At 39.0% G+C, this 26,935-nt stretch overlaps 1 protein-coding gene across 1 annotated transcript in view; it reads left to right on the forward strand.

Moving 5' to 3' along the window:
- The window catches only part of LOC144220614 (serine/threonine-protein kinase Nek11-like), a gene marked incomplete at its 3' end in the record, with an annotated part of 113,954 nt that overhangs the window by 2,325 nt on the left and 84,694 nt on the right, over positions 1-26,935 (forward strand). Inside the window, exon 2 of the mRNA XM_077750918.1 lies at positions 313-581. Coding sequence (XP_077607044.1) covers positions 412-581 — 170 coding nt within the window. The remainder of the gene's footprint in view (positions 1-312; positions 582-26,935) is intronic.

Genomic DNA, 26,935 nt, shown 5'->3' on the forward strand with positions numbered 1-26,935 from the left:
TAATGTGAATGTATAGGAAATTATAATGTTCTTATTTTTGGAATTTTTTTTTAAGTTAGGTGGGGAGTATAAATCTTAAACAGATTAACTGTAACTCAGTTTTGCTCTATTTGGATGTATGAGGGAGGGCTCTCTTCCTATGAAAGACTGTCTTCTCTTAGAATCTTCATATCTCTACCTTTTAACATTTTTCTCTCAAGTCATTAAATGTGGTGTCATGGAATCCATTACTCAAGGTGCAAGTATCACTGTCAGAAACATGCACATGGTTAGGATTCTTTAGACCTGATCTCTGGACTTTTCATCTTTTAGGGATTGACTGGCGCTACTTGGATTAATTTGACCCTCTCCTAGGAGACTCGAAGTTGAATACCTATAAACAGATGAACTAGTTCTCTTTCGTTTGGAGCAATGCTGAAGTTCCAAGAGGCTGTTAAGTGTGCGAGTGGACCAACAGCCATTGCTGCTTACCCAAAGACCTTGATTGCGAGAAGATATGTAGTTCAACAGAAACTTGGTAGCGGAAGTTTTGGAACTGTCTACCTAGTCTCAGACAAGAAAGCAAAACAAGGAGAGGAATTGTAAGTAAAAATACTTCTCACGCATTTTGAGTTGGCTGCCTTGTATGCGTAGCTCTTAGCTGATTAAGAATATGGAGTACCATTTGCTCTTTGTATCTAAGATTCTCAGAATTTATTAAGCAACAGAAAAGCTTCTTGAATGGGGTCTCCAGATAAGATTTTTAAAGGCATTTCAGTAGGTGAGTGAAGTACCCAAATGACCTAGAGAGAGGAAATGGGGTAGATTAAGTGGAGATAAGATTTTTATGCATTCCAGAGTCTCAATTACAACATTGCTTCCACTTAACTTGATTGGGACTTCTTGAATGAGAAAATCAGAATTTATTTATAATGACGGCAGTTTAAGAAATGTTATGAAATGCAAATAAATGGTAATTCACACTTGAGGTGAATAGGGTGTACTAAAAGGAAATATGGTATTAATTTTCTTTGGCTTTCTTCTATGGAGGGTGTTTTCAGTCTGTAGTCATATCACTCTCAAATTAGGACATTTAAACCAAACAGGAGCTCCCATCTAAAATTAGCTTATATTGAGGACCCTCTTGTTACTTCCTTTTCTTTGATTTTGATTGGACTGTTAAATTGTCAGGGTAGAGAAAATGTCTGTTACAGATAAGGCTCAATCTTCATTTTTAGCTTGAAGTTGTTTGAATTTGCTACCGTGAACAGTTAGTTGAATTGAAGTTAGGATAAGAAACTCGTACATCAGAAACACAAGAAAAAGAGAAAGCAGAAGTAAGAATGATCCAAGACATCAGCCTTTGGCTCCAGAAAAACATTTCCATCCCATAATCTATTCTTTTATTTGGAAGTTTTGAGTCGACTCAAAATTCTTTTAGCTTTTGCTCATTGGATTTAAAATCAGTGTGATAAATATTTTCTACTTCTTAATATGATATGGGAATTAGAAAAGTAAATGTTGGTGCTACTATTTTATTTCAAAATGAACCTTATAAATGGTCTCTGTTTCCAGAATTTTAAAGCGTAATTATATAGAATCCATAGTTTTCATTGAATCCCTCTGTTAGAGCAGGCTTCACAGCTCCTTTCAAAGACTTCTTTTCCACAAATCCTAGAGGTGTTCTCCCAGCCATGTAGGACAGGAGGATAAATTTCTGAAAATTACCAGAGTACCTTTATGGAAACATTGAGAGAAAGACCTAAATCTGACCCTGGACTTGTATGAATCACACTGTAAATGATGTGGGGCCACGGGCAAACAGTCAAGAAAGAATTCTTGAGACATTTTTGGTGCAAAAAGGTGCTTTTATTATAGTGCAGGGACAGGACCTATGGGCAAAGAGAGCTGCACCTTTGCTATATGAAGCTGGTGGCCACATACCTAGTGCTCAAGGCAGAGGGGGTGTGCAGGGAGTATTAGATCACAAAGGTTTTGTTCGAAGTTTGACTGGTACAGCTACTTTCACAAGATTCCTCTGGTGCTTATCATTCAGCTGGATATTAACTATTGGTGAGATGTACAAGCAGTCATGAGACCCTTTAAGAATGTGGCAACCAGAACTATGCAGGCTGTAAGTCAGCCTTCTGGACTAAAGGTGAACATTTTTCTGTTTTTGTCTCTCATCACAAAGACCATATCCAATTTTGGTTTCTTCAATGAGTGAGGACTATGAAGAATTTTAAGAGAATTCACAGGAGAGCTAAAAAGCTGATTAAAGGAATATAAAATAAGATATATGAAGACCAAACTTGAAAGCGTCAGACTTGAGATGAGAGTGAGTGTAGTGTACATGTGTGTGTTGGAGGAGGGGTGCAGACATGAGAGAGGAAGGGGCTGGTTGGTTGGGATGTGATTTGTCAGTAACTTTTCCTGTACTTGCATTAGTCTAAAAACACCTGATTTGAGCTGAAGATGGCTGATGAAGCTTCAGTGTGTGGAATGAATCCAACAGTGAGGAAAACTGACAAATTATTTGATACCAGAAAGTGGAGTATAGAATCTCTTAGAAAGGAATCATTCATCATCAGAATCTCTACAACATATTACATACAAGCTATATTCAGCCTTCAGATGTGTTTTGTTTGGCCTGCATAATTTTTTTTTAGTTTAAATTAGTTGCCAGTATTTAAAAATGTACATTCTCATAAAGATTGAGCTTTTCAACTTCTCTTGAAAAAACAAAACAAGATAAGATTTGGTAACATTTGCTAACATTGATGCTATGTAGCCCGTATGGGCTGGAGCTGGGTAGAGCAGCTGTCCCCTCTGGACAGACCCTATACTCTTCAATTAACCGCGTCTTGCAGCTCTTCACTGTCTCTGGTACCCAGTTGTATGACCTTCCCACTACCTGCCTATCTCTGTAGACATTTAATTTTACAACTCTGCTAAAATCATGAAGAATCATGGCTATGGCAGCTCAGAAAATCCTAGAAAGCTAGAAGGAAGGCAGTAACTGTCACCGTTAAGACCACAGGGTTTGGAGGTAAACAGGTCAAATGTAAAGCCAGTCCTGTTCTTAACTGTAAGATTAAGGTTATGTATGTTCCTCATCTGAGCTTCAGTTTTCTTATCTATAAAATGGGCATAATGCCTCATAGGATTGTAATAGGGTTAAGTAAAATACCTATCTATATATGTATAAAACATCTAATAAGGAACATATTTATAAATAATTATAAGATATGTTTGGAAATAGATATAAATGTATTTCTAAATATATGTATAAAATATAGGTTATCACATTATGTTATATATAATTATCACTCAGTAACGGTTGGGATTCATCTTATTTATAAACAATCCAAGTTATAGGAATAATTAAAGGAAGCCTAACAAAACTTTATTTAGTCATGACCCAATAACTTTACTCTCTAGTAAGTGGAAGTTTTTCTTTTGTATTCTGCTTTTAAGACAGAAATCTCTCAAAGCAATCTGCTATCAGGCATGTGATTTTAAAATCTTCAAGGATTTTTCTTGAGATTGTAATAATTCTACTGTCATCTATTCTTTTATATCTCTGTGGCTGTCCAAAAGCAATTGATCCTCAGAATGTTGACTTTTTAGCTACATAATATAGCAACTCATCAACGATTATGTTTAATACATTTTATAGAGGCAGAAACTCATATTTTTGGGGCGCCTTGGTGGCTCAGTCGGTTAAGCGTCCGACTTGGGCTCAGGTCATGATCTGCCCCTCCGTGAGTTCAAGCCCTGTGTTGGCCTCTGTGCTGACAGCTCAGAGCCTGGAGCTTGCTTTGGATTCTTAGTCTCCCTCTCTTTCTGACCCTTCCCTGCTCACACTGCCTCTATCTCTCTCTCTCTGAAATAAATAAAACATTAAAAAAAATTTTTTAGATTCTTTCTAAAAGAATCTCATATTTTTTTTTAGATTCTTTCCCCAAGGTGTTGACAATTGAATCTTTAGTTTGTGAGCAAAGCATATTAATTAGCACCACACCTTGTCCAAGCAATTTCGTTAGATAAAATTTTAAAATCTATGTTACATACTGGGCTATAAGCATAGGGAATTGGTTAATAGTAGAGATGGGTAGAAAATAATACTTTCTGGGGCGCCTGGGTGGCTTAGTCGGTTAAGCGTCCGACTTTCGCTTAGGTCATGATCTCGCGGTTCGTGGGTTCGAGCCCCGCATCGGGCTCTGTGCTGACTGCCAGCTCAGAGCCTGGAGCCTGTTTCAGTCTGTGACTCCCTCTCTCTCTGACCCTCCCCTGCTCACGCTGTCTCTCTCTCTCTCTCCTACAAATAAATAAAAAACATTTAAAAAAAAAAAGAAAATAATACTTATAATACTTTCTGAAGATTTCTATAGTGTTATGAATGTTGCTCCCTTAATAGATCAGAGTAGATCTGACTCCCTTCATTGTTTTGCAGCCAGACCTCTAACCGTTTGAGATTATAAGGAAAATATATCATAACCTTTATATACCAGACTGTCTCTTGGTATCCCTAGTTAAGAGTGCGTTGGGTGTACCATGTGTCTGAGATTGTCTACAGAACACTTATTACTAGCCCCTATGAAATCTAGGTTTATGTAATATGCACTTTTAGATTTAAAGAATTTGACAAAAGGGAAGAGCTGTTCTAACTTTTCCATCAAAGTATTGCAATTTATCATTATGCCACTTGGGGGCATTGCTGTACCATTGACATTTTTCATTTTCTGTGAATTTGTGAATTTTAATTACAACGTAAATATGCATTACTTTATATTTTTATTGACTTTCTGTATTAGCTATGAATAAGAAAAACTATAGGCATGACATTTGATTAGTGTGTGTTTGGAGAGAGTTTTCTTTTGACATAAAGATCTGGCATTCCTTTTTTGGTTATCACAGTAGGATGAAATTAAACTTTAAATGAGTATTGAATGACACAGAGATTTTTTTTTATTCTGCATCATGAAATTTACAAACCAATATTTGGGAATATTTTCTTTCATGATTATAGAAACTCTGGTCTAATGAATGTGGGAATATGATAAAGATAATTCATATTCTTTTGATTCTTTTGAAATATTGTTCTTTTATTATTTTTATTATTTTTTTCTTTCTATAATTTATTCACTTTTTATAATTTACATCCAAGTTAGTTAGCACATGGTGCAACCATGATTTCAGGAGCAGATTCCTTAAGCTCCTTACCCATTTAGACCATCCCCCCCTCCCGCAACCCCTGCCTCAACCCTGTTTGGTCTCTATATTTAAGAATCTCTTGTGTTTTGTCCCCCTCCCAGTGTTTATATTACTTTTGCTTCCCTTCCCTTATGTTCATCTGTGTTGTATCTTAAAGCCCTCCTATGCGTGGAGTCATACGATATTTGTCTCTCTGACTAATTTCGCTTAGCATAATACCCTCTAGTTCCATCCACATAGTTGCAAATGGCAAGATGTCATTCTTTTTGAATGCAAGTAATACTCCATTTTACATATACCACATCTTCTTTATCTATTCATCCATCAATGGACATTTGAGCTCTTTCCATATTTGGCTATTGTTGACAGTGCTGCTATAAACATTGGGGTGCATGTGCCCTTTGAAACAGCATACCTGTATCCCTTGGATAAATACCTAGTTGTACAATTGCTGGGTCGTTGTGTAGTTCTATTTCCTAAATATTGTTCTAATTCAACTTCATAATTTTATATTTTTGTTAAGCTGTCAGACTTTTTTTATTAAAAATTTTTTTAATATTTATTTTTGAGAGAGAGAGACAGAGGGGGCGTGGGGGAGGAGCAGAGAGAGAGGGAGACACAGAATCCAAAGCTGTCAGCACAGAGCCTGACATGGGGCTCAAACTCACAAACTATGAGATCATGACCTGAGCCAAAGTCGGACACTTAACCGACTGAGCCACCTAGACACCCCCAGACCTTTTTTTTTCTTTTTTTAAAGGAAACCCACAAGTGATGAACCAAGGTCTTTGGCCCTTAGCATAGTGCATGTAACTTAATAGAAAAGAGATGTTAAGTAAGTAGTCTTATCCTATCCTAAGATACATGATTAAACTTGTACATGATTACTTGTACATGATTAATCACGGCCACAGTTGCAGTGAATTTCAGCATTCATCTTATCAGCAGAGAATGCTGGTTATAATGCAGTTTTAAATTTCGCCAACTTAAAATACAGTGACATTATTATTTAGAGTTGATTTTGTGCTGTAGTCTTTTATAAAAGTTTATTGACTCATAAGTATTTAATTTATATATTAAACCTTTGCTTTGTACTGAACACCAGTAAGGAGACTGAAGTAACAGGAGATAAGGCGTGGCTCTCAGGAGCCTCCAGTCTGGAAGAGGGATAGAATTAATCTATAGAAAACAACTAGCAAACAGAGATGTTGGAATGGCCACTGCCCAGATCCCTTCCTAGCCACCTACAGCCTTTATTTTGCTAGTTTCTGTGCATTAGAGAGAGCTTTCATTATTTTCCCTCTTGGTCCTGTCATGTAAATATCCAAATATTTCCTTCTTTAACTGTACACCGACATGCTGGCCTTTGCCTAAATATGGCCAACATGGTTCACATGAAAATACCTTCTCTCTCCACAGAGCATTTCTTCCCAGTATCAAATGTCTACAGCATGAGATAAGGACCAGAGTTAAATAGGAAAGGTTACCAAGTCCTTAGAGAAATGGCTTCAAGCCCAGGCCCTTGCCGCCCAGGAGAGCTTCTGGGCCTGTAGCAGTGCAGATTTTTAAAAGTTCTAACAGGCAGATTTCCCACTCAGACACAGAAACAAAATTGAGGAGAGCAGGCTAAGGATTGCTGCTAGAATTAGTCACGCTGACAGCAGAGGGGAGAGGTCTGAAGGAGGTGAAAATTCATAAAAGGGTAACAACAATCATAAAAATAAGAACCCACAGCAGTCTGGATCCATTACTGGAAGATAGCTCTCCTAAGCACAGTCTCTCCTGACAGCATCTCAGACTTACACCCTAGTGCCAGAGTGCGGTGTTGAGATACAGTCATCAGCAGGGATGGGGCGAGGAGTTCAGGGCCTTGCCAGGACAGAACTGTAGGCAGCCGCCACACTGGGATCCAGTCCTCAGATTTTTATCTTAATATACCCAGACATGGTCAGTCTCGGTAGGGCTTCCTGTTAACTACATTAAGGCAGGACAGTTCTGTAAATCATGATGCCACTTCTTCATTCAGGGCCTAGGATGAATAGTATCTCTTTTCATGTGCCCTCTACCATTTTCTGATGCAAGTTCTGGAGAAGCTGAATATCTAATCAGAAGTGAAAATAAAACCAAAATGAAGAGGGTGGAGTAGACAGCTATTTGCTTAAGCCAAATAAAGAGTCTCTTCCTCGTAAGAGAGAACATCATTCCAAAGTGACCAGTTTTCTCAGAACCGTCAGACCCAGGTGTGTCTCCTGAACAGCTCTGGAAACGCATATATTCAGCTATGTTTAGGGTCCCTCTTTTTCCTGTATTGAAAGTAATATGCATACACTTAATAAAAAGTGCAGGTGTGCATAAAGCTGGAAAATAATCTCTAATCCTGCCACCCAACTTCTGGTCTTTTCTGTATGTGTTGACACATATTTATTCATCTTCTCAAGAAACATATGGCATTGGTCACAGTTTTTGCCTCAGAGATGGAGGATGAACATGAAGGAGACTTACTTTTCACTGGACCCTTTCTGTATATTGGGAATTTTGTACCATGTGCAAGATAAAAAAAAAAAAACACCCATGTAATAAATAAAAGTTAAAAAAATAACTCCACATGTTTATTCAACAAATATTGGTCCCTATTTGCTGGTCACCTACTCTTCAAGGAGCTCGAGTTTGGTGGCTCTCAACCTTGGCCAAAGAATGGAATCACAGTATTTTAAAAACACATGGTTGAGTCATACCCTAGTACATTGTTTTCACTGGGCCACACCCCAGGCATCTGGATTTTCAAGAGCTTCCAGGTGATTTGAATGTGCAGCTAGGCTTTAGAATATTGGTCTAGTGAGAGGGAAAAACGCTCTCACTACAAATTGTATAATCATGAAAGCAAGAGTAATTCCAAGCTGCCATAACCATTGTGAAAGGCAAGTATTGGTTGCTATGAGGTATGATAGACCCATGTAAGCTAGCAGGATGGCACAGGGGGAGGCCAGGCTGCCTGAGAACATGTTGTTTCAGCCGAGACCTGAAGGATGATTACGAACCAGCTAGCAGATTTCTCACTTTATTGGGCATCAGAAGATTGCCTGGAGCGCTGTTAATACACAGATTGCTGGGTTCTCCTCCCAGAGTTGAGACTTAGCAAGTCTCGGTGGGGTCTGAGAAGTTGCATCTCTACCAGCTGTTGCTTCTGGCCCCAAGACTGCACTTCCAGGACCACTGAGCTGGGCAAAAGGGCGGGAGAACGCTTCTGCTCAGAGTCTGTATATGTTTGTCTTTTTTTTTTTTTTTTTAGCACTAAGATGTAAGTATTTTCCCACATTATTAAGTACTCTTACAAGCATCACCTTATTTATTTTTAAATGTGTATTTATTTACTTTGAGAGAGAGCATGCACATGTACAAGTGGGAGGGGGGCAGAGAGAGAGGGGGAGAGAGATCCCAAGCAGGCTCCACACTGTCAGCGCAGGACTCACATCTCATGGTTTGAAATCAAGAGTGAGATGCTTAACTGACTGAGCCACCCAGGCACCCCTTAAAAGCATCATTTAAAATGCTTGCGGGGCACCTGGGGGGCTCAGTTGGTGGAGTCTCAGACTTTGGCTCAGGTCATGATCTCATGACTTTGTGAGTCTGAGCCTCACGTGGGCCCCTTGCCCTCAGCACAGAGCCCGCTGGGATCCTCTGTCCCCTTCTCTCTGCCTCTCCTCTGCTTTCACTCGCTCTCTCAAAAATAAGCATTAAGAAAAAAATAAATGCACAATGGTCTGCTGTATGGCTTTACTATCAAGTAGCTCCCTGTACTTGGTTCTAGTAGCCTCTTTGAAGTAGGAGTTAGAAACTATTGTGCCTTTTAGCATCCTCAGAGATTTGATGTCATGATCATTGCAGCATATCCTTTCTGTCGGTATAACCCTGGAAAACTAGTGAAGAGCCAAGCTTCAACCATAGTGATGGGCATTCTGTTCCATTCTGAAGCATATTTGGGCCAGTTATGAATTATGGCCACATTTTCTGACACACTCAGTTGTAATTAGAAAAAAAGGACTTCATTTTCCAGTTTATTTTTGACACAGTGAGAAATGGAGAAATCGGTTTTCATATTGTAAGGGATGAATTGAAAAGCTGCCTTTTCTGTGTATAAGATTTCACTGTTTATAAAAAAACAGGACATTATTTCCTCTTAGCAAATTAACACATTGATTATAGTAGCCTGACAGTGTCAAAAAATAATTAAGAATGAGTAGTAGTTCTTACCAGTATGCACAGGGCTTTAAAATATTTGAAACTAGCTTTCAGTGATTCAGAATGTGACAGTAATTTCTGCTATTTAATAGCTGGTAGCCTTTTGCAAAGCTAGTGCTTATATATTGCACCTACTAACACCTATTTGTGGATTTCTCTCTGACTTATTTAATCCTTTTAACATATCCTTACTTTCAGTTTTGACTCATTCTACACAAAACATTAGTAGATTTAAGGAGCCCAACTTTGAGCCCACTTTATGAACTTTTATTAAGGCTATTATTTCTGTATTTTACCAGCGCTTTCTCCCCAGGGGGCATCTGTGCTGGGAGGATTGGGTTATTGAGTGGGCTGACTTAATTTAATAGGATGCAGCGGTTTACACAATGGAGTTATGAAAACAATTTGGAGGAAACGAATGACTTCTTTCCATTTTGCCCTGCCAGAAAACAGGTTTCATCAGGTTTTCACATAGTCATCAGGTTTCCCTTAATCTTCAATCTTTTAAGAGATATTATAAAATGAAAGCATATTAAAATTTCTTTTAAAACAGTTCACATTCTGTAGGATTTTGTGCATCAGCTCCTCTTAGGTAAATGTGGGGAGGGTAAATTTGAACTTGGACTTCACTTTGGGCTTTGCCAGTTCTCTGTCTGTAATAAAGTCAAGCTCTGAGCTTCTGGCCATCTTACAACATTGAATGTTTGGGAGATAGGAAGGAAAAAGAATAAAATGCAAGGGTGCACAGCCACTGTGACTTACCTCAATCATGGTAATAAAGTCGACATTTTGTGGTAAGTGATTTACATCATCCTGAGGCTGCTTTCCTGCATGTATTAGCATAAAAGAAGCCAGGGGCTTTTTATCTGGTTTTTAATATGTACAGATGAGAGATGACTAATAAATAAAATATTTTAGGATGAGTAGGATGCAGGGAAACCCTCAGTTTCATTTTGGCCTGGGCAGGGGGCCAAAAAGCCTGCTTTGAAGACTGAATCAATGAGAAACATTTAGAAAAAAGAAAACAGCATGCAAAAAGGCTTTTTTTAAATGCTTTTTTTCTTGCATTGCTATTGTTTGAAAGAAAATAAAAGTGAATTATTGAAAATACCACAGGTAGATTATTGACAGGACAAAAATGGTAAGGAAATTACTATGGTATATTTATTAGATTTTTAGACTGTTTACATTCTTTACTTGTCCCATTCTGTTCTACTGATGTATTGTTTTGTTCGATTTGTGAGTAGGGAAGCTACTGTTTTTGTCAACACTGAATAATACCCTAGGAAATAAGGAATATTATTCATTTAAATATGAGATGGTGGGGAATATGTAAGTTATTTTAGTAAATAATAATTTAAAAATGTAATTGGATATGCTGGTCCCTTTACACTGCCATTGCTAATGACCCCAAAATTTTAAAATGTAAGATTTGTATAAGCCTACTATTTAAATGTTATTTTGTTTCATTTATTCAATAAATAAAACAAAATATTTAAAAAAAAATTTTAAGTTTATTTTGAGAGAGAGCAAGAGAGAGCAGGGGAAGGTGGGGAAGAGAGAGAGAGAGAGAGGGAGAGAGAGAGAAGAGAGAGAGGGAGGGAATCTCAAGCAGGCTCCATGCCATCAGTGCAAAGCCTGACGTGGGGCTTGATCCCATGAACCGCACTACTAGCACAGGGCCTAGTGCAGAGCTCAAACTCACAAACTGTGAGATCATGACCTGAGCTGAAATCAAGAGTCAGACACTTAACTAACTGAGCTACCCAGGCGCCCCAGTAAAACAAAATATTTTAAGGATGAGTGCATCATATACAAGAACAAAACCTTATGGGCATCAAATAGTTCAAGTTTCCACCCTCTCCCCAGTCAAAAATGGACTTTTGTCAGAGAGATGAGCTAATTTTTTATGGATTCCAGAGGAACCTCAATAACCAAATCCAGCGTTTTTAATGGCTGGTGTCAGAATATTTTTCAATATAATTTCTAACTTTAATTTCTTGACCTACAGCAAGCATGACATGCTTAAGTAGCCCTCAAGCAGCCATCTTGTGAAGGCTCCTATAGTTTTTGGTGGGGCAAGCAGCCCAGCGTTCTGCCTGACACACAGCGGGCAGTGCCCCTGGACCATCACTCACTCCAACAGGGTCAGCTGAGGGAGGCATCTTCTCAGGTGTTCCCTTTCTGAACTGATCTGCTTCCTCTTTTCTGACATATGCATGGACTCAGGAATAGGTATGGGCAACTTGGCTTGCACCCACCCTTATAACTATTTTGAACTGAAACTTTGAGTTGCGGTATCATTTACCTTTAAGGAACTTAGAATGAGATACATCTATAAAGCAAACATCAAAGAAATGAGAAAGTGGAAAACTCACAGATTAAAATTAGTTTCCGGCCCACTTTATTATTCTTGAGTCACTCTCCTGGGAAAAAAGTTTAGTTGCCATGACATCCATGTCTAAATAGTGAATTTAGAGTGATGTACACGACTTAAAAGTCAACAAGGGAGAAAAACAACCCTTAGGTTACTATTAGCTTCTCGGTCACTTATTCCTTAGTTTTTGGAACTAGTAATTTGTAAATTTATATTCATGTGAGAATTAGACATAGTTGACAATACGAAGTTCTAAAAGTAGCTTGTGTGCTACACTAATTGTATATTGTATCAATAACTTCATGTAGTATTAAGAATAAGCAATTAATATTATGTGACCTTCATTGCTTTAAAATACCATGAAACTGAATTTCTGTTCCATAGTTTAACAAGAACACAATCACTTCGTATTCCACAGCTGCTTTCATAATACCCTAATACCTGATACTCCTAAGTATGAATGATTATGAAACCTTTGACATAGAACATACCTGGTACAGCAGTGCTGTTATTTAGTACTTATGTGAAAAATCCACCTCAAGTTTTGAGAAAGCAAAACCTTGGGCATGAGGAAGCTTTCGGGTATGATGTCTTATTCACTATTGTGATTGTTGAGAAATTTTCTTGGGTTTATCTGTATGTCAAAATTTATCAAGTTATATAGTTTAAATATGTGTAGTATACTGTCTATCAATTTTACCTTAATAAGTGTGTTTAGAAAATGTAAACCCTGGACTATGATATATGAAAACCTCTAAGGTCATTAACTGGTTGATTTTGCAGTTGCCAGTGACGGTCACTGTGAAGTTCGGTAGTTTAAGCTGAATGTTGCTTTTTATTTATTTATTTATCGTTTTTTATATGTTTTTATTTTTATATTTTTGAGGGAGAGAGAAAGGGAGAGAGAGCAAGAGAGAACTAGCAGGGGGAGGGGTAAGCAGAGAGGGAGACACAGAATCTGAAGCAGGCTCCAGGCTCTGAGCTATCAGCACAGAGCCTGACGCAGGGCTCAAATTCATGAACTATGAGATCATGACCTGAGCCAAAGTCGGACGCTTAACCGACTAAGCCACCTAGACACCCCTAAATTTTTTCTTAATGTTTATTTGTTTTTGAGAGAGAGACAGACAGACAGACTGCAAGTGAGGAGAGGCAGAGAGAGAGGTAAACACAGAATCCAAAGCAGGCTCCAGGCCTTGAGCTGTCAGTGCAGGGCCTGACACAAGTCTCGAACTCGCAAGCTGTGAGATCATGACCTGAGCCAAAGTCAGACACTTAACCTACTGAGCCACTCAGGTGCCCCTGAATATTGCTTTTTAATCTTCAAGTTCAGAGCAATCAATATTCTTTTTCTTTTTTTAGTTCAGAGAACAATTATAGGCTTCGCTTCTCATGACCTTTAGTGAGCAAATGAGAAAGTTTAAGGTTTATGTTGATACTCTTATCATGTGTTCTAGGTTTCCAAATTTCTAAGAGTTGAAAATTTGGAATATTGAAGCTTTGATTAGAATGTGTTTGGTTGTCAGTTTCCTCAGCTTCTCCAATATTTGGTGAGCACTCAGCTTTTTAATTGCAGCCTTATTGCCATTTCCCCTCCCTATTAGTTTGAATTTGGAGAGACCCTAAAAAACCTAATCTGGTAATAACATGTGCTTTCCCTCAGGGGGGATTGGAGGAAGATTTTTGGCCCAGTACTCCTCCATTGCCTCCCTCCCTTCTCTCCCATCTCATCAGCTTTGCACAGATGCACATACAGTAGATTTGGGGGCAAGACACCCAGTCTGCTTTTTGCAAAATTGGAATTGCCGTTTGTTGATCAGCTGCTTTTAATTCATGTTCTTTCAAGGCTATTTCAACACAATGATTATTGAGTAGTTTTGCTAGTTTTAGAACTGTTTTTCAAGTGAAAATTATAGTTTTGGAACTTGTGATTTATAAATTTATATCAATGACTGATGTGATTTGCAAGGCAGTTTAACAGTACTTAGGAAGGAAAGTGTTTGGCTATTTGATATCTGACGCATAATTAAAGTTGCCTTTTAAGTAAGCCTTACTATCTCTAAAGAAGTTGAGTTTTGAGCTCAGAAGGGGTGAGTTATATTCAAAAGGTTTGGAAAACTGAGAAAAGCAGGTAAAGCTTATTTTGGCATTATTTTGCTAGCTTTGCATAAAGGGTAGCTTACATAAAACTCTGTGTGTGTGTGTGTGTGTCTGTGTGTGTGTGTATGTTTGCATGTACATACATACACCTGAAAACTATATATACATATATGTGTACACATACACGTGCTTGTGTATGTATGTGCACGTCATGTGTGTGTGTAGACATACATTCTTGATTTCCTAGCTTTTTGGTTCAGCACTAGTTTCAGCAGCAAAGGTGGTACTCAGCTGATAACAGATATCGTTATCTGGTGGCTGAAGAAGTCAGGGCTCAGTACTTCATAACCGCACTTGGACAGGCACTAGAGTACCCTGTGGGGATTTCTACTCGATAAAAACTCAGACGGTATTAATATGGCTCCTTGGTGAAAAGCCCACGCTGAGAAGCACTAACTACCAGGCCTCTGCAACGTTGGCTAATTGTGGGGTGTCCCCTCGGCAGCTGCCACTGGCTCGGATTATGCCATTAGCTAGACTCGCTCCAGGATTCCTTGGAAACTGCCTGCCTGCCTGCCTGAATAATTTATTACCCAGTGATCAATTATTCATAACTCATTATTACAACTGAAATAAAACCTAAAGGTGGGATCATTCTGCCACTTATGAATATCCAAAAGATCATCAGGAGATTGCTGTAGAGTTTTAAGTCTGTGAGGTCTCCACTGCCTATTTGTTTCTCTGAAGGGATTCCAGAGAGAACAGCTTATAAAATGGAATCAGGATCAATGAAAGTGGTAACAAATGACTCCCTGATGGTTGTGCTGCATTGGTTCATCTCTTCACGCTGTTTGTCTTTTTAATCTGGCCTTATTTATCCCTAGGAATAAAATTTCAGAGTAGGAGAATTTAGGAGACATCTATGGCATTATTGGGTGATTAAACCACTCTTAGGAAGTAAGGATACAAAACGTGTCCTCAGAATATCTTCAATGGTATAAAATGCAGGTACTGTAGTACCTTTTATTGACATTAGTCATACTGCATTTGCTTGTTCTGTTAGAGTAATATCTGTGGTATGTTTTATTTATTTATTGAACTATACTTTGTAAAATTATTTTAATGTTTATTTATTTTTGAAGGAGAGAGAGACAGAGCATGAGTGGGGGAGGGGCAGAGAGACAGGGCGACACAGAATCCAAAGCAAGTTCCAGGCTCCGAGCTGTCAGCACAGAGCCCAATGCAGATCAAACCCACAAACTGTGAAATCATGTCCTAAGCTGAAGTCGGATGCTCAATCTACTGAATGACCTAGGTGCCCTGGACTCTATCTTTAATGTAAAGAAATGGCACATGGTTTTCACATATATAAAAAGCATTTTAATAAAATTGCTGTGAATTTATAACCAAAAGAAGCCTAATTGTTATTTTTTTAGGAAGTATAATAGGAAGTTTTCTGGCATAAGCTAGACTGATTATTACCGTTTTTTAAACAATGACCAACCTTTTAAAAATGTGTTGAAAATAGTTGGAGAGTTTGAAATTCCAGTTACTTTGGACAGTAAAGCAGAGGCTTGCCCATGAACACCCTGGCACTGAAGAATGGGTAGCAGTCTGTGATGCTTCACACTTGGGGTTGCCATTTCTGTGTCATGGCATTTTCTGTGTGGTCACTTCCAAAAGTAAGTTAGTTCTGATTTTGAGCATCAGAGTTCTGACTCCAGCTTACAGAGAAAAATCCCAAACTGTTTGAGCAAGTATTTTTAAGTAGAGGTTCCAGTTATTTTGTGTGTTGATGTTGGTTCTGCAAATGGAGTGAAGGCTAAATGTTTAAGCAAGTTTTAAATGGCCCAAACCCATGCCTTTCACACCGAACCACACACATGACGTCTTAATGTCCAACCAAACAGGAATTTAAAGGTGGATTTAGTTTTACTATTGTAAAAATATATGGGAATTAAAAAACATTTAGGACAGATACAAATGCATCATGGAATGAAAATTTGTATGATTTTTTAACGGGTCATATAATTTTAATAGGTTACACCTTCATATGGCTTAAAAATATAAAAAGATAATACTGTGAAAAGTCTCCTCTCATCCCTGTCCTCCTTTTTCTGAGTTCCTATCCTCTTTCCCAAAAGGCAAGCACTGTTAAGAGTTTCCTATGGAGTTTTCCAGAGTTGCCTTATGAATATAAAAGCAACTCTGAAATTCTGATTTTTGCCCCTTTCTGATAAAAACTGGCATTTGACACAGTTCTGTTATGTGATTTTTTTCATAGGCCTAACTATTTTGGAGCTTTTCGTATGTTAGTGTGTAGAGAGTGTTCCCATCCCTTTGTTTTAACAGCTGTATAGTGTATTCTGTTATATGACTGTCCTATAATTCATCTACTTTCCCGTTGATGTACATTTGGGTTGTTTTTAATATTTTGTTATTAAAAACACTGCTTAAGTGAATAATCAAGAGCATTTGTCATTTCACAAACATGGCACTATTTCTTGCATGAATGTTAAAAGCAAAGCATGAGATTTCAGAGACATGTTCTGCTTCTGGCAGTCCCAGTCCAGAGGTGTGAGTTTATCCTTCTTTGCTATTTGAGATATTTTACTGGAAAAACTTAAGAGGCACTGCTGGGAAGTTGTTATTGAGGCCAGCGGTAGGAGGATTTTTCATTTTCTGAAATAACTTTGCTGTGAAGTGATAGTGGAGGTGACATAAGACAACATGTGCAAATCTGGTGGCACATTATTTATAAGCAAACATCGTGTTGTAAAATTGTCTGATTTGCTCCCAGGCAGTTGATACAATGAAACATTTACAGCTATGAAGCAAATGCTGGGACCTTTGAAAACGTTAACAGGTGTCCTGTAGAAAAAGGAAGTTCCATGATTAAGCAAGTTTAGAAAACACTTGGTTGCACAAAGTTAAATCATTTTTTGTTTTTTGTTTTTTTTAACTGAGGGACTCTTGACAGACTTAAATCTGCTGGGGTAAAATGTGACTCTTCAAGAGCTTTTCCAAACTCGCTCAACCACCGAAGTCCCTTTCTTTCCAGGCAGCTCTTACTAGCCTGGTGTACTGAGGAACCCAACTTAGAAAACACTACTCATATTGGGCACCAGGGTGCATGACCACTGAAATTAGTGGTCAGCATATGTGGTATTAAATTTACCAAAGGTTTAGTAAGAGGAGTAAGAAGGAAAGTCACTATTTTGAAACTGAACGTCATGAACAGCAGATGGTGGTAATGTAACACGCATGCCAACTGTTAATACACACCATTGTTTCCAATGACAGTATTAATTCAGGGTCCATAATGTCAGCTTCATTTAATTACAGTCTACCAATATTTTAATTTCTCTGGTTAAATGAATAAAAGGCTAAAAATAGATCATTAATATACTCCTAATTTCTTCCTAGGAAAAGCATAAGTCGGCTGAGAAATATATTTGGGAAAATCTTTTTATTTCCACAGACCATTTTAACTGGCATGGTTTGTTGTTGTTGTTTTTAGTTGTTGTTGTTATCTTTGTATTATGGACATTTCCTAGTTTGTGAGTACACAAAGATGTATGTGTGCTCTGTCTCGAAAGAAAGAGCCATAAACTTAGCCAAACTTAACTCTCCATTGTCCATGAGAACGGCAAAGAGCAGTTTCATTCAACAAGGATCTAGTTGATAGCTACAAAGAGATGAAGCAGCCACAGACCTTGTCCTCCAGAAAATGATATTTGGGCTGAAAGTAGGATGCACACTCAAATAGCTCTATTAGAAGGGCCATGTGGTAAGACAGATCAGCATCTCTTTGAGGTTGGGAGATAATGGGCCACTTCCATTCTTCTGAGGTCTATTAAATATAAAACTTTCTAAAAAGTTTATTTATGTATTTGGGGAGAGAGAGAGTGCACACGAGTGGGGAGGGGCAGAGAGACAGAAGGAGGGAGAGAATCCCAAGCAGGCTCTGGACTAACAGCACAGAGCCCGACATGGGGCTTAATCTTATGAACCGTGAGATCGTGACCTGAGCCAAACCAAGAGTTTGGACGTTTAACTGACTGAGCAACTCAGGTGCCCCCACTGAGGTCTTTTAAATATAAAGCTATGTAAAACAGGACAACAGAATATGGAGTATGTTTTAAATGTAAATTAACAACAAAAATTTTAATATACAAAACTGCAATACACTGTGACTGTATTGCTCACAGGATAATTACGGAATTAATATAAATCTTAATTCCTAGTGTAATACAGTTGGAGTGGCCCAGAAATAGGAAATACATTTAAACCTGTGTGGGGAGCCTCTTTCCTAATTGTCAGTGTGTCTGTGAGACAGAGCTGTGTGACATGGAGCTGTTGTCAGCGGTCAGTGTTTGAAAGCTTCAGGAATCCGCAGCACTGAATAAAAGGCCATTTTGGCCACTTTGGGGTAAGCCTGATACAGAAGATAAACCTTGAGGAGCTGCAGGGAGAGGAGGCTCTTCTAGTGAAGGACCTTTGGACCTACTTGATGGATGTGGAATTGCTGGAGGTGGCTCTGGGGGGGGGGGTNGAGACCCCAGTTTGAAATGACCCTTCAGAGGTGCACTTGGGCAGCACTGCACTCTGACCCTGCCACCTCCCCACCCCAAAGTTAAACTTGCTTTACCTCTACTGTAGCAGAAAGACCAGCCTCGGGCAAGGGTGATATCTTAATAAACTGGCCAGGCCATGTCACTTGTGGGGACAGGAGAGTCATGACATCTTGCTGTTCCCTGGGTGGGGAGGGAGGTCACTTTTTTGATTTGAAGATCTTTCACTCCATGTCTTGCAGGAAAAGAAAAATAAAGGGATCCAGTTTATAATAGTCAAGCACTTAGTGCAACAGAATCATTCAGTCAGCAACAATTTGGAAGCAGTCTTTACCTTAAGTAACCTATGATGTGAACGTCTTCATTCAGTCTTTGGTCACTGGATAGATTGCTAACGATATCAGGCACTGTTCTGGGCATGGGCCACAGCAACAGATACAACCAAGTCAGTTCTCCGGGAGAGGACATTCTGGTGGGGCTGTGGAGAGAGATTAGACAATTAGCAAAATCATATACTAATATGTGATTAAGTGCTACGGAAAAAATAAAACAGGAAAGAGGACAGGGGTGGTGGGTATGTGTCTATCTAATAAATGCTAGTCAATAGTTTGTATTATGTCTGGCATTAAAATAGTAGTAAATTGTCCCTCTGACAAAAATATCCAAGACGAAAGACCACTGGAAGGAATTTTGGAGCAAAACCTATCACTAAAGCTCTTGTTTTTCCAGTAGCAGAAGGACACAACTTTTTCCATATGCTTATGTTTCTGTGTTTGGGCAACAGTGCAGAGAGGCCAAGTATGCTTTGTGTAATTCGATTCCTTTCCCTGGAAAGCTGGGGCCATTTTTCAGGGGCATAAGGATGACTGTGTGTTGAGAGGTGCCCACGTTTTCTTCTGAAAGGCTTTAACTTCATTTCACTGCCTGCAGGTCAGTGGAGACTTTTATGAAATTTTGGCCAGTTCTGCTGTCTGTGTCTGTCTCATTGTGTGGTTTGCTCTGCCAAAGAGATTGCACACTGGATGAATGGATGCCATTGTATTGGAATGGGGAGATCTCAGAGGGGATAGCTGTCCCTGTTCCTGCCCTTGCAGATAGGATCTCCCTAGACATGGTAGGAGTTAGGTATTTTCAGACAGACATTCAGTTTTCCAGGCTTAGGCTTCAATCATTGACTGAGAAGATTTTGATCCTCCTTCAGTGGCCAGCACACTTTGTGTGTTTTCCCCTGATCAGAGTCAGTGATAGGGAGGCCCTCAGGAAGTTCTTCCAGTTGGGGTCTGAAAGTCCCTAGACACCTTCATTAATGGTTTCTGTTTGAGAGCAGATGGATACAACATGCAGTGACTACTGTTTATTATTCTTAAGTGTTACGCCAAGAATGGGTGCCCCCCAAAAAGATGGGCTATGTGTTACAGTGAGGGAAAACATAGACAGTGTTTGAAACTCCCTATGAGTGATGTCTCGCTTTGTCAGAAATCATGCCAGTGTGCTGTCTTTGGTTCCGGTAGAGAACAGAGAGAAGCTTGGCTCTTATATGTTCAGATATAGAGCTGGGTCATTAAGGGCCCCCAATTTCTTCCTTGAGAAAAGATAACAAAGGGGGTCAGAGCAGATGCTCTCCACAAAGGCTGGCACCCTCTCCTGTCCTTGACCCCCAATTTGAGGGAAAGCAAAACCAGCCCTGGATCAGGGCTGTTCAGATCCTGAAGAATCCCCTCTTTGGAGGTATGTAAGCTATTGGTGTAATATCTGGATATTGCTTATCATTGTATTTTATGTAAATAAAACCCGCTGACTCATCTCCGTCTCTTGATGTCTCAAAGTCTCTGTCACAGTTCCCTTAGATAACTCATACTATAGTATAGACAAGAGAGGGAACCCGCCCCCAACTTTAGATCCTAAGGCAGTCATCCCTGTTGGCCCTCTGATCCTCACAAGTATGTCTGTCTGAGTGACAGGAATTGTCCCGGGTTACAACTGAGGTGTTGCAGAGAGGTGATTAGTTCAAATCTAAGATGTGCTACAGAACTGAGACTGAAAGTAAGATTTCCTGGGTCTTCACTAAGGATTTAACCATTACATTTTGAAAACAAACTGATGGAAGATGATGTTTAAATTTTTTGTCTTAATTTTCTATGAATATAAAATTGATCAAAGTTGATCCTGAAGATCACAGAAATCTGTTGTTTTATATTGTTTCCCATCAATAATAGTATAATTTTAACTTTATTTATTTTAAAGTTTGTTTATTTTGAGAGAGAGAGAGAGGAGACTGAGCAAGGGAGGGGCAGAGAGGAAAGGAGAGAGAGAGAATCCCAAGCAGGCTCTGCACTGTTAGTGGAGAGCCCAATGCAGGGCCTGAACTGATAACCTAAGCCAAAACCAAGAGTTGGATGCTTAACTGACTGAACCATCCAGGCACCCCAACTTTAACCTTGAAAAGAAAAAGTACTTCACAGCATTGTTTTATTTGATCTATAAAGATGCTTCAAATGAAAAGGTTTTTTTAAAACCTCCATGTAAACTACAGGTATTACTGATCTCTTGCTCGGGAAAACTTTTCATTAACATTGAAATGAGTTTTCAGATTATTTAAGGAGATGCATTATTTATCTTGGTTCTCATGAAAGTATGTTTCATCTCATTGAAAGTAGTGAGTTGCTTCAATTTTATTTTAAGGTAGTTTTTCTGGAGCTAGAGATTCAAATACAAGAGTAAACTTTATTATATACATTAATTTTGCTTTTTTATATACATCCTTAAAGAGTTAGAGTCAAACCATTATGACTTAATAGTCATATTTCCTGGACATAAGTTAGAATTTTAGGAGTGTAACTCATAAGAAATAAGCCTGATTTTAAAATGTAATAAGGGGCGCCTGGGTGGCTTGGTCGGTTAAGCGTCCGACTTTCGCTTAGGTCATGATCTCACGGTTTGTGGGTTCGGGCCCCGCGTCGGGCTCTGTGCTGACTGCCAGCTCAGAGCCTGGAGCCTGTTTCAGTCTGTGACTCCCTCTCTCTCTGACCCTCCCCTGCTCACGCTGTCTCTCTCTCTCCTAGAAATAAATGAAACAATAAAAAAATAAATAAAATAAAATAAAATGTAATAAAAATCCCATCAGTGAGTCTTGTTATGCTCTGTCAGTGTGCATTTAACTCTTCCATATAGCCCTTTCAGGAACTGAGCCAAATTAAGATCGGTCCACATGACATGAGGTATATATGTTAAATAGCACTTGTATCAAAGTATGCACACAGTTGATTCCCATCTAATTGGCTTTTTCTACTGACTCTAGAAGATTCATTTTTATGTGGCCCCCACTGGTGGTAGCATTGCTCTGAGCACCTGATTGGCTTCAACAGATGTTTCAGTTCCTTTAAATGTTCCCATGGCCTCTTGACTTCCTCATCTGTCATTATGGTCTTATACCCCTTCCAGATTAAGAACATTTATAGCAGTGATAAACACATAGAGCGTTGGTAGATTTGAACCCTGTCTAGAGTTATCAGATATTTAAAAGCAAAATTGACCCAGTGACCAAAAATGAGGTTGGTTTGTTTAGCAAGAGTCCATCATAAATAGCTTTTTTGCTTGAATTACATAGTCACAACTGGCTATATAATTTGTGGGGCCTAGTATAGAATGAAAAATGCAGGGCCCTTTGTTAAAAGTTATTAAGAATTTCAAGCCAGTGACAGCAGACCATTAAATCAAGCACAGGGTCCTTCTAACCATTGGTGGCAATTTCACTTCTAGTTGTATGCCCAAAAGAAAACATATATCCACACAGACGCTTGTACCCAAGTGGTTATAGCAGCATTATTCATTGTAGCCAAAAAGTGGAAACAACGCAAATGTCCACCAACTGACAAATGGATAACAAAATGTAATGTATGTGCATGTATCCATCCAATGGAATATTATTCAGCCACAAAAAAGGATGAAGTACTGACACAACATGGTCAAACCATGAAAACTTATGCTAGGTAAAGAGGGTAGTCACAAACGACCATGTGTCATATGATCCATTTATATGAAATATCCAGAATAGGCAAATCCACAGAGACAAAAATTATAGATTATTGACTGCCAGAAACAGTGGGTTGTGGGGGTGGGGAGTGACTACCAATGGGTCAGAAGTTTCTTTGGGGATTGAATGAGTTTTCTAGGACTGTCATAAAACCACAGACTGCGTGGCTTAAACAACAGAAATGTATTCTCTTTCAGTTCTGGAGGCTGGAAGTCCAAGATGAAGGTGCCATCAGGGTTGGTTTCCTTGGAGACCTCTCTCTCTGGCTTATAGATGGATACCTTCTCATTTTACTTCTCATGGCCTTTCTGTCAGGTGTGCCCTTGGTGTGGCTGTCTTATAAAGACACCGGCCATATTGGATGAGGGCCTGACCCTATTGGCCTCAATTTAATTTTATCATCTCTTTAAAGACTTTCTCTCCAAATAACCAATTTTATTATGAGGGATTAGGAGTTGAGACTTAAACATATGAATTTAGGGGGTGAGGGACATACAATTCAGTCCATAACAAAGATGATGAAGATGTTCTACAATTAGATAGTGGTGATAGTTGCAAACCTCTGAGAGGGTGCTACTAAAAACCACTGAATTGTACACTTTAAAAGTGTGAATTTTATTGTAGGTGAATTATATCTCAATAAAGCTGCTATGAAGAAAAAATAAGAACTATTTGTACATGGCTCTTGCTTTCAAAGAGCTTGCAGACCAATCATGTAAACCAGGATGTAAATAGGCACTTCTGGGTGCTTGCAGGGTAGGTATGCTAGATGGAAGTGCACTTATTCCATTTTTATAGAATGGAGGAAACATTGTAGAACACAGAACATAGAGGCCAAATCTCACAGGATGAGTATGAATCTGATAGATAGGCATATCCAGGCAGGGGAAATAGAATGAGTTGAAGGCACAAAACCCTGGCATGTACAAGACTGTATGACATTGTTATCCTGTTCCTTGTTAATCTAATCTGCTCTCAATATTATCAATGTCTTAATTACTGGATAGAGTTTAATTAGTAATGAAGCAGAAACAGTCTTGGCTTTAATTCAGAATCTTCTGCATTCATATCCTAATCTCGCCACTTACTTTGGATAATTACCTAAATTATCAGTCTCAGTTTTCCCATTTGTATGATGGAGAAAATAATATTTTTATGGTTATAAATATTAAAAATTAACAAAGCACACATTTCTTTTTTTCTTTCAAAATATTCTCTTGTGTCTTTTTATTTATTTTTTAATAGTTTATTGTCAAGTTGGTTTCCGTATAACACCCAGTGCTCATCCCCACAAGTGCCCTCCTCCATGCCCATCACCCGCCTTCCCCTCCCTCCTACCCCATCTGCCTCAGTTTGTTCTCGACATTCAAGAGTCTCTCATGGTTTGCTACCTTCCCTCTCCCCAACTATTTTTCCACTTCTTCTCACCCATGGTCCTCTGTTAAGTTCCTCCTAATCCTCCTATACGTGGCAAACATATGGTATCTGTCCGTCTCTGCCCGACTTATTTCGCTCAGCATAACACCCTCGAGTTCTATCCATGCTGCTACACATGGCCAGATTTCATTCTTTCTCATTGCCATGTAGTGTTCCATTGTATAGATAAACCACATCTTCTTGATCCATTTGTCCGTTGATGGACACTTAGGCTCTTTCCATGTTTTGGCTACTGTTGAGAGTGCTGCTATGAACATTGGGGTACATGTGCCCCTCTGCATCAGCACTCCTGTATCCCTTGGGTAGATTCCTAGCAGTGCTATTGCTGGGTCATAGGGGAGTTCTATTGTGAATTTTCTGAGGAGCCTCCACACTGTTTTCCAGAGGGGCCGCACCAGTTTGCATTCCCACCAACAGTGTAGGAGGGTGCCCGTTTCTCCACATTCTAGATCCTAGCCAGCATCTAGAGTCCTCTGATTTGCTCATTTTAGCCACTCTGACTGGCGTGAGGTGGTATCTCAGTGTGGTTTTGATGAGGAGGGATGCTGAACATCGTTTCATGTGTCTGTTGGCCATCTGGATGTCCTCTTTGGAGAAGTGTCTGTTCATGTCTTCTGCCTGTTTCTTCACTGGATTGTTTGTTTTTTGGGTGTGGAGTTTGGTAAGTTCCTTATAGGTTTTGGATACTAGCCCTTTATCTGATATGTCATTTGCAACTATCTTTTCCCATTCCATCGGTTGCCTATTAGTTTTATGGATTGTTTTCTTTGCCGACAAAGCACACATTTCTATCATATTTTCACAAGTTACTGCTCAAAATATATTAGCACAGTTCCTCTCATTTCTCTGTTCCTTAGATAACCTGATTTTGGCATCCCTAAATATCTTAATCATCATTCCTTGGGCTAACTTTGGTGACAATAGTCTTTTTGAAATGAGTTTCCCAGGCCTGGTGAAACCAAATATATTGACACCACAACCTTTCATACGTTTCAGGATCAGCCTGGAATCTCAGGAGGTCTTGGGAATCACATCATATTGTCATCTCATACTGAGTCTTGGGGTTAGCTATTCTCCTGTCCATATACTATCATCAGAGTTTTTATGGGTCAGACATTCTACTCTTAAGCCAGGTTTCACTCATCTTAGATATAAGAATTTGATTTTCCCACCTGTAACTATAGAATTTAGGTTTAGTCTTGCAAAATTTAACTTGGGTGGCTTCAAGTTCACATTTCAACTTCTTCAGTCACTTTGAAAAATTGACTCTGCCTGTATCTATTGATTATGCTTCCTGGCTTTGCATCTTCTTCAAAGTAGATAAATATGTCTTTTTGGACATTCATCTAAATTGTTAATAAATTGTTGGTGAGGATATTGTTATGGATGGATCCTGACAGCATTGTAAGAGGGAGTATCTGCAAAGTGGCTTGAGACCCAAGACTCCAGCATGATTAGTCTGCTTGTTCAACCATCCATGAGTCCCCATGAAGATTCCGTATCTCCCATACTAAAAGGATATCACATGACTCATCTCATTGACATCTGTTAACATGACTTCATCAGATGGGCTGAAATCATGATATACCATGACTAATTGCTTCTCTTTCATCAACCAATCAAATAACCCTCTCACAAAAAGAAATTAGGTTAATTTAGTATGGCTGATTTTCCATAAGCCCATGTGAGCCCCTGCTGGCCGCTGCTTCATGTTCTGAATGCTCACAAGCCATCTGTTTAATCATCATTTCTCCAACTTTGCCAGAGATTCGTGTCAGTCTTCTTGCTCTACAATTTCTGAAAGATTCTTGTCATGAAAATTGGAACATGCACTTTGCAGGAGGTGGAAATCAGGAGGGTGCCCTCCCTTTTTTTCTGGTTATTCAGATTATCAATCTTGGCGCAGAGAATATATCTTTGAGTTGTGTTCTCAGTTGTAGTTGATTTGGGTCTGACTTTGTAAATTCAGAAGGCAGGATCCCCTAGTGGGGAGGTGCCCAGGATTCAGAAGTGGGGTCTCTGTTTCGTCATTACGAGGTGTGATTTGCCACTTGATTGACCATGTGCCTTTAAATGGAGGTCTTAACCTATCTGCATCTCAGTTTTTTCATTTCAGAAGTGAGGGTTAGAATAGCCTCTTAGCACAGTGCATGGCACCGAATAACTGGCCCTTATATGGCACTTGATATTGTCATAATTAACACCAGTATCACCATTTTAGCAGTTGGATGTTTCTTTATCACTATGTCATATCTTGGCCTTTGTTTCTGTCTTTGGAATATTTATTTCACCCTTTGAAGGTGCATGCTGCTTTCTTATAAGTTGTAATTGTTGTCTTCCTCCCACTGGATTGCAAACCCCTCAAAGGCAGAGGCTGTGACTCACACAAGTAGAATGTTTTGCACAGTGCAGGTGCTTTTACACATTATTGACTATAGAAACTGGAGTTAAGAGTTGAGAAGCTTTTCTTAAATGAGACATCAACATGTATTAGTCCATGTGTGAGTTAGAATTCTGTTTTTGAGTGAGTTCTATTTGAAATGTCCTATTGGATGTCCTTCTTGGGGACACCTCCATTACTATGTGTCTAAACCGAAAACTGGCTTATATCACAAAGGATCCAGAGATTGAAATACCCTCTTGTCATAGGCAAAACTTGCACCTCTAACACTACCATTAATATCAGCAACAATAGTAACAGTAATGGTGACCATCATACATTCTAAGAAGTTTGGAATTAAATTTGAAGTTTACTGTAGCAACAAGTTTTGGCCAGCATATCTGTGTTCTCCTTTTCCCTGTTTCTTAGTTCCACCTACTCTTGCTTGTCTCAGTTTTCTATGTTATTATATAAGTTTATGTCAAATCCTTTGTGGAACGAGGCTGAGTATAAATATACTAAAGTCATAGATTATGTAACCATATGTTCAACAGGCCAATGGGCAGCCCTGTACCTTATCACTAATGGGAGCAGAACAA

Source organism: Crocuta crocuta, unplaced genomic scaffold, assembly GCF_008692635.1.
Source record: "Crocuta crocuta isolate KB4526 unplaced genomic scaffold, BGI_CrCroc_1.0 scaffold279, whole genome shotgun sequence".
In the NCBI taxonomy this organism is placed as follows: domain Eukaryota; kingdom Metazoa; phylum Chordata; class Mammalia; order Carnivora; family Hyaenidae; genus Crocuta; species Crocuta crocuta.